General features: G+C 37.4%; 1 protein-coding gene across 2 annotated transcripts in view; it reads left to right on the forward strand.

Annotated features, from left to right (window-relative positions):
* Positions 1 to 13,988, forward strand: part of LOC110458301 (RNA-binding protein 26-like) — a 25,892-nt gene that overhangs the window by 3,768 nt on the left and 8,136 nt on the right. Inside the window, exons 2-13 of one of the 2 annotated variants that reach the window (XM_021509948.1) lie at positions 3,015 to 3,133; positions 5,507 to 5,697; positions 6,306 to 6,391; positions 7,191 to 7,582; positions 7,947 to 8,120; positions 9,635 to 9,745; positions 9,989 to 10,144; positions 10,379 to 10,603; positions 11,016 to 11,261; positions 11,500 to 11,627; positions 11,957 to 12,088; positions 13,143 to 13,379. In XM_021509948.1, coding sequence (XP_021365623.1) covers positions 3,015 to 3,133; positions 5,507 to 5,697; positions 6,306 to 6,391; positions 7,191 to 7,582; positions 7,947 to 8,120; positions 9,635 to 9,745; positions 9,989 to 10,144; positions 10,379 to 10,603; positions 11,016 to 11,261; positions 11,500 to 11,627; positions 11,957 to 12,088; positions 13,143 to 13,379 — 2,197 coding nt within the window. The remainder of the gene's footprint in view (positions 1 to 3,014; positions 3,134 to 5,506; positions 5,698 to 6,305; positions 6,392 to 7,190; positions 7,583 to 7,946; positions 8,121 to 9,634; positions 9,746 to 9,988; positions 10,145 to 10,378; positions 10,604 to 11,015; positions 11,262 to 11,499; positions 11,628 to 11,956; positions 12,089 to 13,142; positions 13,380 to 13,988) is intronic. The other variant, XM_021509956.1, reaches the window with a different exon arrangement.

Here is a 13,988-nt window from a genome sequence, read left to right on the forward strand (position 1 = left end):
ATGGTCCTGACAAAGTGTTGTTATTTTTCGGGTCAATCAGAAATACAATTTGGCTGCCATGGCCGCTATTTTGCTACTAAGTTCTAATAGGCCGATCTCACTTAAAATTGGTCTAGGAATGATCAGCTCATGGTCCTGACAAAGTTAAGTTAACATTATACTATTTTTTACTCAAATTGGTACATATTTCAACAACAAAAATAAATACTATAGACTCAGGTGACCGTTTAGGCCCATGGGCCTCTTGTTTTGAGAAACAGTTATTCTTACGTATACAGACAAAATGTATTTGATACCGATATTTACACCTGTGTGCCAGTCCTTTCATTAGAAGTTTAAACCGATTTTATTTTTCAGCTTTACCTTTACAAGAATAACCATTAAAATTTGGTGTAGTATATAAATTCATTTAAAACTATAGGGATTTTTTTTAAACATCAACATTAAATCGATCAGTCACACGAACATATAACGGACCCTGAGTAGAACCACGTCCGTAGGGTCTGGTAACATGCTCGTTTCAAGAGTGTGGCTGAGAGTTCGACAATATAATCCGTTCTAACTGTGTTCATCTATGCGAAGCCCTACCCTACGTACACATGTGACACGGCGTATAGCTTCGTAAAATCGTAAAATTAAATTCACGATAACTCAATCATTTTTCAACAAATGTACCTGAAGTTTGGTATACAGGTGTATCATAGTTATATGAATAACATATCTTCTGATGTCGCTTACTTAATCGATCAATTTTAGAGATATAGTTTGAAGACGCTTCACAATCTGTTGAGTTCTATTCACACACGTGTGCCACACCGCCGATCGTAATAATAAATTAATCATAACTCGATTATTTTTTCAAAAATCGAGCTGAAATTTGGAATGTATATCAATAAAAGTCTAACTAATAACATAACCTCTGATGTCGCTTACTTTAGCGAGTAATTTTAACGATATTATCTGGCGACGCTTTCTTCACTTTACATGCGAATACACACATGTGCCACGCCGCGATAGTAAAAATTCAATTCGTCATAACTCGGTCATTTTATCAAATATCAAATTGAAATTTGGTACAGAGGTGTATTATAGTCATATTAACAACATTTCCTCTGATGTCGCTTACTTTATTCAGCATTTTAAAAGATTTTGTCTGGCGACGCTTGTTGTCACTTGAAGACGCTTGTTGTCGGTTGAAGACGCTTTTAAGGATGACCGGCGGGGATCATCTGATGTGTATACTGCTGAATCGAGTGCTGATTATTCGCTTCAACAGCACCGTATAAAATATGTTTACCACTGCAGAAAATGGTATAATTATTAATGACTAAGGTAGATTATAATCGAAAAACGATCGGTTTGGCCTCTTCGATTATCGATTGTATAAGCAATAGCCGAATAGGCCTAATCGAAAAACAAAACCTATTGTTTAGTTATAACAATGTTATTGATGTAATATTAGTGTTACTTTATTTGGGTATTCTCTCCCATAAAATTATAAACCAATAATGCAATTGATCATCGATCGGTTTACTACTTATGATTACAAACTGATTATCGATTCTGATTTAAAACCGATTGCCTATCACTAATATTTATATTGTTCAGCAACTACATCAGTTTATTCTGATTTGAATCGATGATGTTTTGGAGGAGGGGGTGTTTTGAGCTTTGACTCCCAGGAATCTAGGTCATTTTATCTGAATCTTTTGGTTGTTTAACCCAAAATGCACAGCAAGACCGGAATCCAAACTCATAACCCCCCAAACTCTAGATGGGTGCTCTATCAATGGAGCTATCTGGTTACTGACGATTGACCAAGAAGTGTTGTTGACGATAGAAACAATTTAAAACCTACTATTATGAGATACAAATGATAATCTCATGATCATCTACCTACTTCATCAAATATGGTGATCTTGCCTAAAATATTTGTTTCAAATAAAGTAGATTTTTTGGAAGTTGATGTGTTTAAGATTTGCTATGATTAGGTTGCCTTACAAGAGTCAGCTGTACAGAATTTCCCTTTGGCTCAGCGGTAGAGCATCAGGCTGGAGAGCCAAGGATCGTGCAGGTTCAAGCCCCAGAGACGGAATTTTCTTTCTATCACTAATCCTCGTCCAACTACAGGTGCACAATAAATTTGTTTTCATCAGTTTGTGCCTCCATCATCTTTGGATGACTGTATCTGCATGCATTTGGCACTTTCTTTCTATCACTAATCCTCGTCCAACTACAGATGCACAATAAATTTGTTTACATCATTTTGTGCCTCCATCATCTTTGGATGACTGTATCTGCATACATAGTATGCATGTCGGTCCTCCTCACTACCATGCTGCAGCCCTCCTCAAAATATTGTGGTGTGCAGATATTAATTGTACATAGGAATACGATTGCCTTCTAGCTTCGCCCTAGATGGACTTTCCCTTAAGCTTGGTGGTAGAGCATCCAACTAGGAAGTGTGGAGCTGCTGGCTCTGACCCCAAGTTGAAGCACAATTCTCTCTTGCTGTTACAAAATGGTACAATAATAGAAATTAAAGAGGTGAAAACTGCCATCCTTCATTTAGCCAATGTTTGCATCCAGGAATTGTAAAATGCTCTTATGAAAATGATTAATACCTTGCCAAAGGTAGTAACTAAAATCAAATAAAAATGAGTATATAAAAGGGGGAATACTCACATATTAAATGTTACGCCTTAGTTGGACTAGTGAACGTTTTCATAATTTGCCATGAATTTGTAGTTGTGTCAAGAAAAAAATGTCAGTATCTGGCTGTTAGCTTAGAGTACTCTAAATATGTCAGTATCTGGCTGTTAGCTTAGAGGTCTCTAAATATGTCAGTATCTGGCTGTTAGCTAGAGTACTCTAAATATGAAAGAAATTTGAAAGATAAACCAGTTCTGAAGTTAAACTCCTCATGTGATTGTAATGGAAAGTTATATACATTACATTTATTTGTACCTAAATTCCTGTTTTGTTTTAACTTTAAATTCCTTTCTGTATTTTAGATGTGATGCTGATCCAGACCCCCTTGCAAAATATGTAGTAGCTCTCCTTAAAAAAGACAAAACAGAAAAGGAACTTGAGGCAGTATTTCTAGATCAGTTAGATGTTTTTCTCCAAAGCAGTAAGTAATTATTTTAGAAAAATGTTAAGTATGGTAATATATTATATGTGACAATGAAATGACAGATCCTATATACTACATGTATCAATATAATTGTACATTGCATTCCTCTACAGGGCTGTTTAACCCAGTAACCATTGCATTGTGTTAATTTTAGATGGGACACAAGTCATTGGGGGAGTGCAACATATCATCTTACATAAAATCCAAGATTCGTCCATGACTAACCGAATACACAAGCTGTTTCAGCATTGTCAAATGCAATCATGTTAGTGAATTCATTCAAAATAGCTGTATCAAGTGTTTGTTCTCAAGTCTTATTATGGTTTGCTCAAACTTATCAACTATTGACCATGCCAAAAATCTAGGACCTGGTTGTAATTTCTTTAGGCTTGAGTGATTTCAGATTTTTAGCCCACCATCATCTGATGGTGGGCTATTCAAATCACCCTGTGTCCGTGGTCCGTCGTCCGTCCGTAAACAATTCTTGTTATCTGTATTTCTCAAGAAGTACCAGAGGGATCTTTCTCAAATTTTATATGCAGGTTCCCCTTGGTCCTAAGCTGTGCAGGGCAACTTTTGAGACTGATCGGATAAAGAACATGGCCGACAAGCAGCCATCTTGGATTTTGATAGTGAAAGTTTGTTATCGCTATTTCTCAAGAAGCACCAGAGGGATCTTTCTCAAATTTTATATGTAGGTTCCCCTTAGTCCTTAGCTGTGCAGGGCATTTTTTTGAGACTGATCGGATAAACAACATGGCCGACAGGATTTTGAAAGTGAAAGTTTGTTATCGCTATTTCTCAAGAAGCACCAGAGGGATCTTTCTCAAATTTTATATGTAGGTTCCCCTTGGTCCTTAGCTGTGCAGGGCAACTTTTGAGACTGATCGGATAAACAACATGGCCGACAGGCAGCCATCTTGGATTTTGATAGTGAAAGTTTGTTATCGCTATTTCTCAAGAAGTACCAGAGGGATCTTTCTCAAATTTTATATGTAGGTTCCCCTTGGTCCTTAGCTGTGCAGGGCAACTTTTGAGACTGATCGGATAAACAACATGGCCGACAGGCAGCCATCTTGGATTTTGATAGTGAAAGTTTGTTATCGCTATTTCTCAAGAAGTATCAGAGGGATCTTTCTCAAATTTTATATGTAGGTTCCCCTTGGTCCTTAGCTGTGCAGGGCAACTTTTGAGACTGATCGGATAAACAACATGGCCGACAGGCAGCCATCTTGGATTTTGATAGTGAAAGTTTGTTATCGCTATTTCTCAAGAAGTACCAGAGGGATCTTTCTCAAATTTTATATGTAGGTTCCCCTTGGTCCTTAGCTGTGCAGGGCAACTTTTGAGATTGATCGGATAAACAACATGGCCGACAGGTAGCCATCTTGGATTTTGATAGTGTGGGTTTGTTACCGCTATTTCTCCGGAAGAACTAGAGGGATCTTTCTTAAATTTTATATGTAGGTTCCCCTTGGTCCTAGCTGTGCAGGGCAATTTTAGAGACTGATCGGATAAACAACATGGCCGACAGGCAGCCATCTTGGATTTTGATAGTGAAAGTTTGTTATCGCTATTTCTCGGGAAGTACGGGAGGGATCTTTCTCAAATTTTAAATGTAGGTTCCCCTTGATCCCTCGTTGTGTATGTTATATTTTGAGACTGATCATAAAAACAAAATGGATTAAAAGAAGAACTAAACAGATCTTTCTCATATTGCAATGATCGATTCTATTTCTTTCACATTAAGTACTGTACTAGTAAATATGTGAAATGACAAACTCACTTTGAAGGTTGGCTTTCATACACATCAGTATTAAGTTTAGATCAAAAGTTACCTCAAGGTGCATTTACTGTTAACATGACTCGATCAAACAGATTAGAGGAAAGAAGAGAAAAGATCGAACTGACAAAGAACTAATGAAGATGGTACAAAGGTGGGCGCCAAGATCCCTCTGGGATCTCTTGTTGTTTCTCTAAGACATACAAAGTATGTAACAAGATGTCAATATGTATCATATTTATATATACCTGTGGACATTAGGTCAGGTCCCCCTCCCCCACTTATTATAGGTCTCCTGCTATAAATGCCACCATACAACAGATCAAACAGGTCATTGCTGGACTTTGAGCAGTCTTGTGATTTAATCAGCGTCAAATTCAAGTGTAAAAGACCCCCTGGATTACAAATAAAAAGGTGATTCAGCTGATGATAAATTTCTGGCCAGTTAATGTGATGCGGCATGGAGAATGTCCACCTGGCCCTGGGAAGAACCCTGATCGAGTAATCATACTAAAAAATGGACCTAAACTTTTTGTCATTACTAATACAAAGTTCTGTAAAATCAAAATGTTCTGATTTGGTTGCAGAAACAAAAGATTTTGTTGCATCATTTTTCCGTGTTTTGGAAGACAAATCGTACATTCCACCACCACCACTACCGCCGACCAGTGTTGCTATTAAAACTGAAGCTGTTCCAGACAGTACAACAACACAAGCAACCACTACCCTACTCAAGCCAGCAGACATCAAGGAAGAGGTCAATAAGGAGCCAGTAGAGGTAAGTCTCCTATACGATGAGGCTGTTAATTTGTATATATCCTACTTAATCAAAAACCATGACCTGGCTCAGTAAATTTTGGAACACAGATATTGAATCCTGGACTTTTGGTTTTCCCGTGGGACTTAGACACATTTTGAGGACCAACTGTCTCTTTAAGTAACAGGACTCATCAACATTTTAAAAATGATTTTCAGGACTTGTTTAAAGATTCCTACAACAATCGGTGAATCACTGGAGCCTCTTATGAACTTCTGCACACAGTCATTTGTTGTATGTCCCTTGTAAATATGTCTGCTGTTTCTAGTAGACAAGTTTATTGACCCACAGTAATACATCCTGCAGATCAGGTGTACATTGTGTAATGATAAATACAGGTAGAACCAGAAATCAGCAGATGTTTATGTAATGACTTATGATAGTCAGATTTTCTCTTCTATGTTAGCCTATTTCAGCTATATATTGTCTAGTTTTAAGTTAATTTCATTTAGGTCTTGCATTTTTTTTAAGCTCTTTCTGTAGCTTGTGTTGTTTTTAGATATGGATCCCATAAATGACTATGACACTTGTACTAAAGCACAGTTACTGAACTTCTTTATTTGATTAAGAGTGAAGATAAAGCATCGAAGGACAGTAAAGAAAAAGATGCCAAACAGCGTCGCAACAGGACAGCTAGTCAGGAGAAACGTGATTTGTAAGTCTCCACAGATGTTCTTTTACATAATACATGATGGCTGTCACTAAAAGTTACTCTAAAAGTTAAACCTGGTTTGATACCTATTTTTCTTAATCAGTTTTTAAAATTATTTCTTGCAGTTTTGATGTTGAAAAACATAAATATTTACTTACAGACAAAGACAAAACAATACAAGATTGAACTTCAACCATTTTCTTATTAGGCCAAAAAAAAAGATTACTTGGTTCTCAGGCCCGTGCGCATTTCATTTTAGGCACCGCATTGTCGATTTTATCGTGAAAGTAATAAAAAAAAAATTGTGACTGCGCCAGCCGCCGTCTTTAAAAAAAATCCGGAAAATTGGTCCGCATGTCAGTTTTACTCGTTAGTCACCCAAGTCCCGAAAAACGTTTGAATAAAGATAAGGATTGATATACAGGCAAGCGTTAAAATGGTCATGACTTATTAGTCTTGTGTACAAATGGTGCTCATTTCGGTACAAATAAGGAATGTGGGGTTTGTGATTCTCGTCTGGAACATCGTTGGGGGATTTTCAGGGGCTTGCTCTATGACGGGTCTCTACACAACTATAAAAAGACAAGGTTAATGACCACAATGAACGTTTTACAAACTACACAATAAAAAAAAATCGCCCTCGTCTCTTTTTTGCCATATAAAATTTTAAAAAAAATACCTCCCTGACGCATCTCTTTTGAAAAAAATTGGCGTGAGAACCAAGTATTTAATTTTATTTGGCCTTATATATGTTGAAGACTTTGAGCGTGATTTGTAAACTCTTTAGTTTGATGTTTACTAGGGAGGAGAAGCAACGAAGAAGAGACAGATTTGGACCTGTAGATCATGCTGTGACCAGAGTAGTCAGAGGTCAAGATCGCTTGGACCGACCTGACAGGCCTGACCGACCCGACAGGCCTGACCGACCCGACAGGCCTGACCGTCCAGACAGAGGTCCAGGGGACAGGCGATACTACAGACGAAGGTCAAGGTCGCGCAGCCCAAGGAGATTTTCCAGAAGTCCCCTTCGATCTAGAAGTCCATTCAGAAGGCGTCTACGCTCAAGATCAAGATCTCCATATAGGGCAAGATCATGGACACCACTTTCAAGGTCAAGATCAAGGTCATGGACTCCTCGCTCAAGATCTAGGTCACGCTCAAGGTCAAGATCTAGGTCACGCTCAAGGTCAAGAGGTGAGTTGATCTTTCTAATTTTGTGAAATGGAAATGGTAAGACCTGGGTTCAAGGCTGTCAATGATGACTTCCTCCTTTATTCTTTTAAATGGTGAATAAACCCATTAGATTGGGTCTCCATATAAGAATCCAGTCTCTGTGATACCTGTAAAAGTTGAATGTTAACAATGTGATCTGTGACAGCTGATCAGGACAAGGGCCCAAACATTGGGAAATTTACCTTGAGCTCTACTAAATGTTCATCACTTCCATAAAACCTAGTTTCTTTAGTAAGTTTCCGCAATGATTCAGCAGATTAATTAAGGAGGACCAAGTCCCAGAAGTATACATGTTCTTGAAATTTCTTTTTCTGTTGTTACAAAGGAATGAGACCTCAACCAGACAGTCGAGGATCAACACCCACCTTGGACAATGGGAGATACAGCCACAGTATCCCTGCCGTAGGGGGTGGAGTGTACTCTATGGCCCACGGGGACCGCTGTCTCACCACAGACAGTGCAGGCCGTGAGATACGTCCCAGATGTAAAGACTATGACGGTAAAGAAATCAAAGCACCTCTTATTTCACCGAACAAATATAGTATGATGCAGGGTGTTCAGTGATCATCAGTGGACTTTAAAGCTTAAGACTCAATGGGGGGGTACATAATGACTTGGTATAAATATAACTCAACAGAGATAATTATGTTGAGCATGGTGTAGATGGAATTTTTCACACTTCTCCTTATTAAATTACCTTGAGTTGTACAGTTTTGAGTCCCGTTCCCAAAATTTTGAGAGAGAAAATTGGTAGATTCCATTCAATAAATATCAATCAGATATTTGCAAGTAATATTGAAACCCAAAACTTTTTCTTTATTAACAGTCAATACTGCAGTATTGCGAGTTATAGTTTGAATTTCAACTATTTCTATTAGTATTAGAGTAACAAACTGTGATTTATTAATAATTTTTGTCCAAAGGCTCAAGCAACCTATTGCAATCAGTTCATGATGAAAGATTGCATTGATCACTTTATAGGCAGACAATGTTCTACGGAAGCTTTGTTTTCATTTAATTACTCATCTTTAAAGGGGCTGGTCGGGGAAAAAATTACAAAATAAATGGGTCTAAATGCGTTCTCTGGCCTTCCAAAAGTTATATCACGGCAATATGATGGTCGAGTTCTGCTTGCAATGTCCAGTTTTTGACCACTGAAATATCGGGGAAGCCCCGCGTAAATTTAGCACAGATCTATTTATAATATGTCACGTGGTTGTTTCGAAAGTGAGGCAGTGAAGATAACAACAATAGCACGCCGTCATGTGCCATATCGGACTCAACTAGCGGACAAGACAGCAATACTATACGTAAATAATTGTTTTAAAAGGTCATGTATGATGCAAGTGTAATATTCCTACCAATATATTGTTGTAATATATAAAGGTATTGATACCTCGTGCCTGTCATGACTTTTGCATGCATCTTTTTCTTTCGCCGCAATGTTTACATTTGGCCTTGTTGATGACGCGCGTGCGGTAAAATTACATCACTGATCTGGGTCAATTGAGAGTTTTAGACTGTCAGGTGACGATTTAGGATTTCTTTAATATAATTATAATTTTTACTCTTAGGGAGTGAATTTCAGCAAAATTTGAATCGGTATATTTCATTAGAAGGTATTTTAAACATGTGTATGCCATTTTAGCAAATATGACATTTTTTACCCCGACCAGCCCCTTTAAATAATAGGGTCACCTTTTTGGTGATGGTAGTTGTCTTGTTATCTGGACAACCTTTAGAAACCTGGTATTACAAAATTCCAAACTTTATAATAAGAGTTCAAGTATAAAAGTCATAAAATCTTCTGCAACACCCTCAGAGCAGACATTCTCATTACATCAAATTCAGTATGAAAAAAGAAACGGCACCATCATAAAAATGAGTACATATGGTGTCAGAGTACTATTTTCAGCAATTGCTTTTTGTATTGTGTATAGAATTTGAAAATGAAAAAGAAAGTGTTAGACAAGCTTAACAAACCCAATTTCAAATATACTTCTTCATTAACAGAGAAAGGTTTCTGTATGCGAGGAGATCTGTGTCCTTTTGATCACGGGCTGGACCCAGTTATAGTGGAAGATGTCCCTATTCCCAGTGTTGGAATGCCTTTCCCTCCCCGAGGTAAGACAATTAGCTTATTCCCTCAGGAAGTATGCCTTTTCCTACCCAGGTAACTACCAGTAAGGAGTGCCATTCATAACAGGTAAAATATTTATATAATAATTCTGTAGAACATGTATGAAATATTTGTGTTGTATTCTTATTGTCGGATATCATCATTGTATCACATTTTACAGATTATTTCATACAAATTTCTTTTAAGTACTATTTAATTATATGTTGTGCTTGTAATTTTCTCTCCAGGACCACCGCCGCCAACAAGTAACAGCACAAATCTGCCCCCTGGATCTGGCCCTATGGTGTCTGGCCCCCGATTTATGCCTCCCACACACGGTCCACCGCCTGGCATGCCCAGGATGGGAATGGGGCCTGGACCAAGACCTCCACCTCCAAGACTAGGTGAAACTTTTTTTTAAACAAGTTGTAAAACAAACTAATATTGAAGGTTGCCACATTAATGTATTTATTGTTGTATAAAAATTATATTCATTTCATTAAATTTTGGTGCTTGAACATCAAGTTTAAATTTAACATTTGCACTAGCAAAGATAGATACTCTAGTAAGTGGAGTTTTCTAGTACGTGGGGTTTCACTGTATCTGTTATTTGACAATTTTGTTAATAAATTTTTCAGAAAACTTTGAAGTGTACAATCCTGAGGCACCAGGTATTAACAGACCTCACGGTCCTGGACTACCTCCTTTCTGGAATGGCCCTCGAGGACCCCCGCCTGGAATGGGGAGAGGTGGACCACCGCCCAACTTCCTGTCTGGTCCTCCCCCACCACTACCCCCTAACCCAAACAGAAGAGATCACCTAGTCAGCATCCCCACCCTCCCTCAGGCAGAGGAAGTTAAAGGTATTGTTACTCTTCCGTCTTTTCAAAGTATTACTTTGCCTCTTGTATTGATGAATTCTACTAACTAGTGTAAAAATAATTGTGGAGACTATGGCCCCTTTCTCGTATCAAATTCAACCGATTTATCTGGTTTTAAATGTAACAATTTTGGGTATATATCCTGGTGAACCTGCTTATGCAGGCCGAGCAAGTTTTATCAAGGCTCACTTAAAATCAGCATCAGATTACTAGGTCTGAACTTATTCATAAATGCACAACTCTGGTCCAACTTGTTGGATCGCGATAAACAAATGCGGCCAATATCTTAAAGTGTGAACACTTATCTAGTCATATCTTAACAACAGAAATGTTCTCAAATTTGTTCAATTGTGTAGAGTTTTTGAAGATTTGTGATACATATACTTTAATATAGAAGAAGAGGAAGCTGCTTTAGCTCCCCCTGGTACAGAACCTGTATCGAAGCCAGTTGTCGTAGAAAAGCCTACGGAGAGGACAGTCATTGCTCCAAAGAGGGCATTCAACTCTAGTCAGGGTCCAGGTCAGGGTCAGTCCAATCAGTATGATAGTCAGAACCGGTACACAGGGAACCAGTATGGGGGCCAGAATCGCTACGGTCCTTCTCAAGCCAAGAAACCGTTTGACTACAATCGTGTAGGAGGTATGAATTATCTCGCTATGTTTGTCACTGTATGGCATTGCCATGATAAGCCTGCCAAAATCTGACAGATGGCATTCATATATTTCTCTGTTAATCACTTTAATAAAAACATGCCTTGTTTATTTAATTTTGGAAAATTTATTCATCATTTCACTCAATAAACAAAAGTTGTCAAAGCAAGAGAATGTATTTGATAATCATATTGAAGATTCCAATACTTGATGTTAATGTTTGACAGGTTACCGAAGGCCTGACATTGATATGTCCAATACTACCCTCCAAGTCACAAAAGTGCCAAAAGATTGCTGCAACATTGTGAAAGTCAACGAACACTTCTCCAAGTTTGGCAATCTAACAAACATAAAGGTAACAGATGTAGCATGTGCTAGTGCCTCATAGTCTAGGTATTCATCAGGCTTACGCTTTTTTTTAACATCCAAATTGTGAAAACTTGCAATAAGAAATTAAAATTTGTTGCAGTAAAAAATATCTCCAAAATTTCTACATTTTGTTCAAACTATTTACTAGAAATGTAGTATATTTTGTAGAACTTACAGCATTTACTCGAAGTATGTTTTGTACACTAGAAAGCAATGGCAGATGGATTGTTTTGAATATTAAAAGTGAAATAGTATATTTAGTATTACATGTGACCATGCTTCAGTGATACTACCCCATTTGTTGATATTACACAGATTGGGTATAATGCTCACGACACTATCCTGATCTCCTACTCGACCAATGCAGAGGCTCTAGCCGCCTACCGCTGCAGTGATCCGGTCTTCAACAACAGGTTCATTAAACTCTTCTGGCACAAACCAGAAAAGGTAAAAAAACTACACATTGTACATTTTATAAAAAAAAAGATGTCATTAAAGGGGCTGGTCTGGGGGAAAAATGTCATATTTGCTAAAATGGCATACACATGTTTAAAATACCTTATGAAATATACCGATTCAAATTTTGCTAAAATTCACTCCCTAAGAGTAAAAATTATAATTATATTAAAGAAATCCTAAATCGTCCCCTGACAGTCTAAAACTCTCAATTGACCCAGATCAGTGATGTAATTTTACCGCATGCGCGTTATCAACAAGGCCAAATGTAAACATCACGGCGAAAGAAAAAGATGCATGCAAAAGTCATGACAGGCACGAGGTATCAATACCGTTATATATAACAACAACATATAGGTAGGAATATTACACTTGCATCATACATGACCTTTTAAAACAATTATTTACGTATAGTATTGCTGTCTTGTCTGCTAGTTGAGTCGGACATGGCTGATTGACGGCGTGCTATTGTTGTTATCTCCACTGCCTCACTTTCGAAACAACCACGTGATATATATAAATAGATCTGCGCTAAATTTACGCGGGGCTTCCCCGATATTTCAGTGGTCAAAACTGGACATTGCAAGTAGAACTCGACCATCATATTGCCATGGTATAACTTTTGGAAGGCCAGAGAACGAATTTAGACCCATTTATTTTGTATTTTTTTCCCCGACCAGCCCCTTTAAGCAAAACAAAGATATGCATTTGTAGTTCATGTTTTGCTTTTGTTGTAAGAAACATTGCTTTTAATCTCTTTGCATACATGCATATATATGTTTAAAAAATGACAAGACCGCTGTTTGGTTGCAATGCTCAAGGAGTTAGGTAATATGTTAAATAGAATGCTTAACGTAGATAAAAATGTTCCCTTTTTTTTCTCTATTTTTACAGTATAACTGATTTTACAATGAAAGTTCAAAACTAATTGAAATGGTGTGAGCATTGATTGTTTACTTGATGACCTAACCATCACTTTAGAGTTAAGACACTTTATCTTTGAAAAAGAGTAAATATACATTTTTTAACTTTTTCATCTACATAGGAGCAGGGACAAAATCAGCCAGACTCGTCAGAAAATTCTGGTAACAAGGCTGCTGGCTCCGGTGATTTTAGGAATGTCCAGCATGCCTCTGCTAAGTCGAGACTCGGAGCCGTCATCCCTCCAGCCAGTAAACTCTCACTCAATAACCTCAAGAAGCCACCTACTACCCAGGCAGTGGTAGCTACTGATGGTGAAGCCAGTTTATCTACAGATACCCGGGACTTTAACAAGGAAAAGGTTTACAACTGTATAGAGTTTTCTGTAGACTGTAAAATATATAATGGTTGTCTGTCAGTATAGGTATCAATAACTCAGGGGGGAAATTCCAGAGGTTAACATTAAATTATAAAAAGACTTCATCTAGAAAGTCATTGTCGAGTGTTTCATATCTCATGTCATGTTTACAAAAAGAGTTGGTTTTTAATACTGAACTAGATAAATATACAGCTTCTCATCATATTCAAAATAGTGCAGACAATATCTTAAGGTGGCTCCACACTTTCGCAATTAACCAGCACAATTCGTTGAAATTTTCATATAATGGTTATGCAACTATGTAGAGTTAATTTTATGAAAATCTAAACATTCCGATAGTTTGGGGAATTTTTTGGAAAAAATACCAAAAAATTGAATTTTCGCCACTTTTAATATTTTCCGGTTTTTTTTGTGTGTGGCATTGTTCGGAACAATAAAAACAATAAAAAAATGAAAAGAAGCATTTATAATTAATCCTACAAATATTTTATTTATCGCAAAGTATGTAACACATGTTACACAAAGTGTTTTTTATTGAATTTGAACGGATAAAAGTGATTATCTACAAGCTAAAAGCAAACAGGACACACA

The sequence above is a fragment of the Mizuhopecten yessoensis genome, unplaced genomic scaffold (genome assembly GCF_002113885.1).
Source record: "Mizuhopecten yessoensis strain PY_sf001 unplaced genomic scaffold, ASM211388v2 scaffold1191, whole genome shotgun sequence".
In the NCBI taxonomy this organism is placed as follows: Eukaryota; Metazoa; Mollusca; class Bivalvia; order Pectinida; family Pectinidae; genus Mizuhopecten; species Mizuhopecten yessoensis.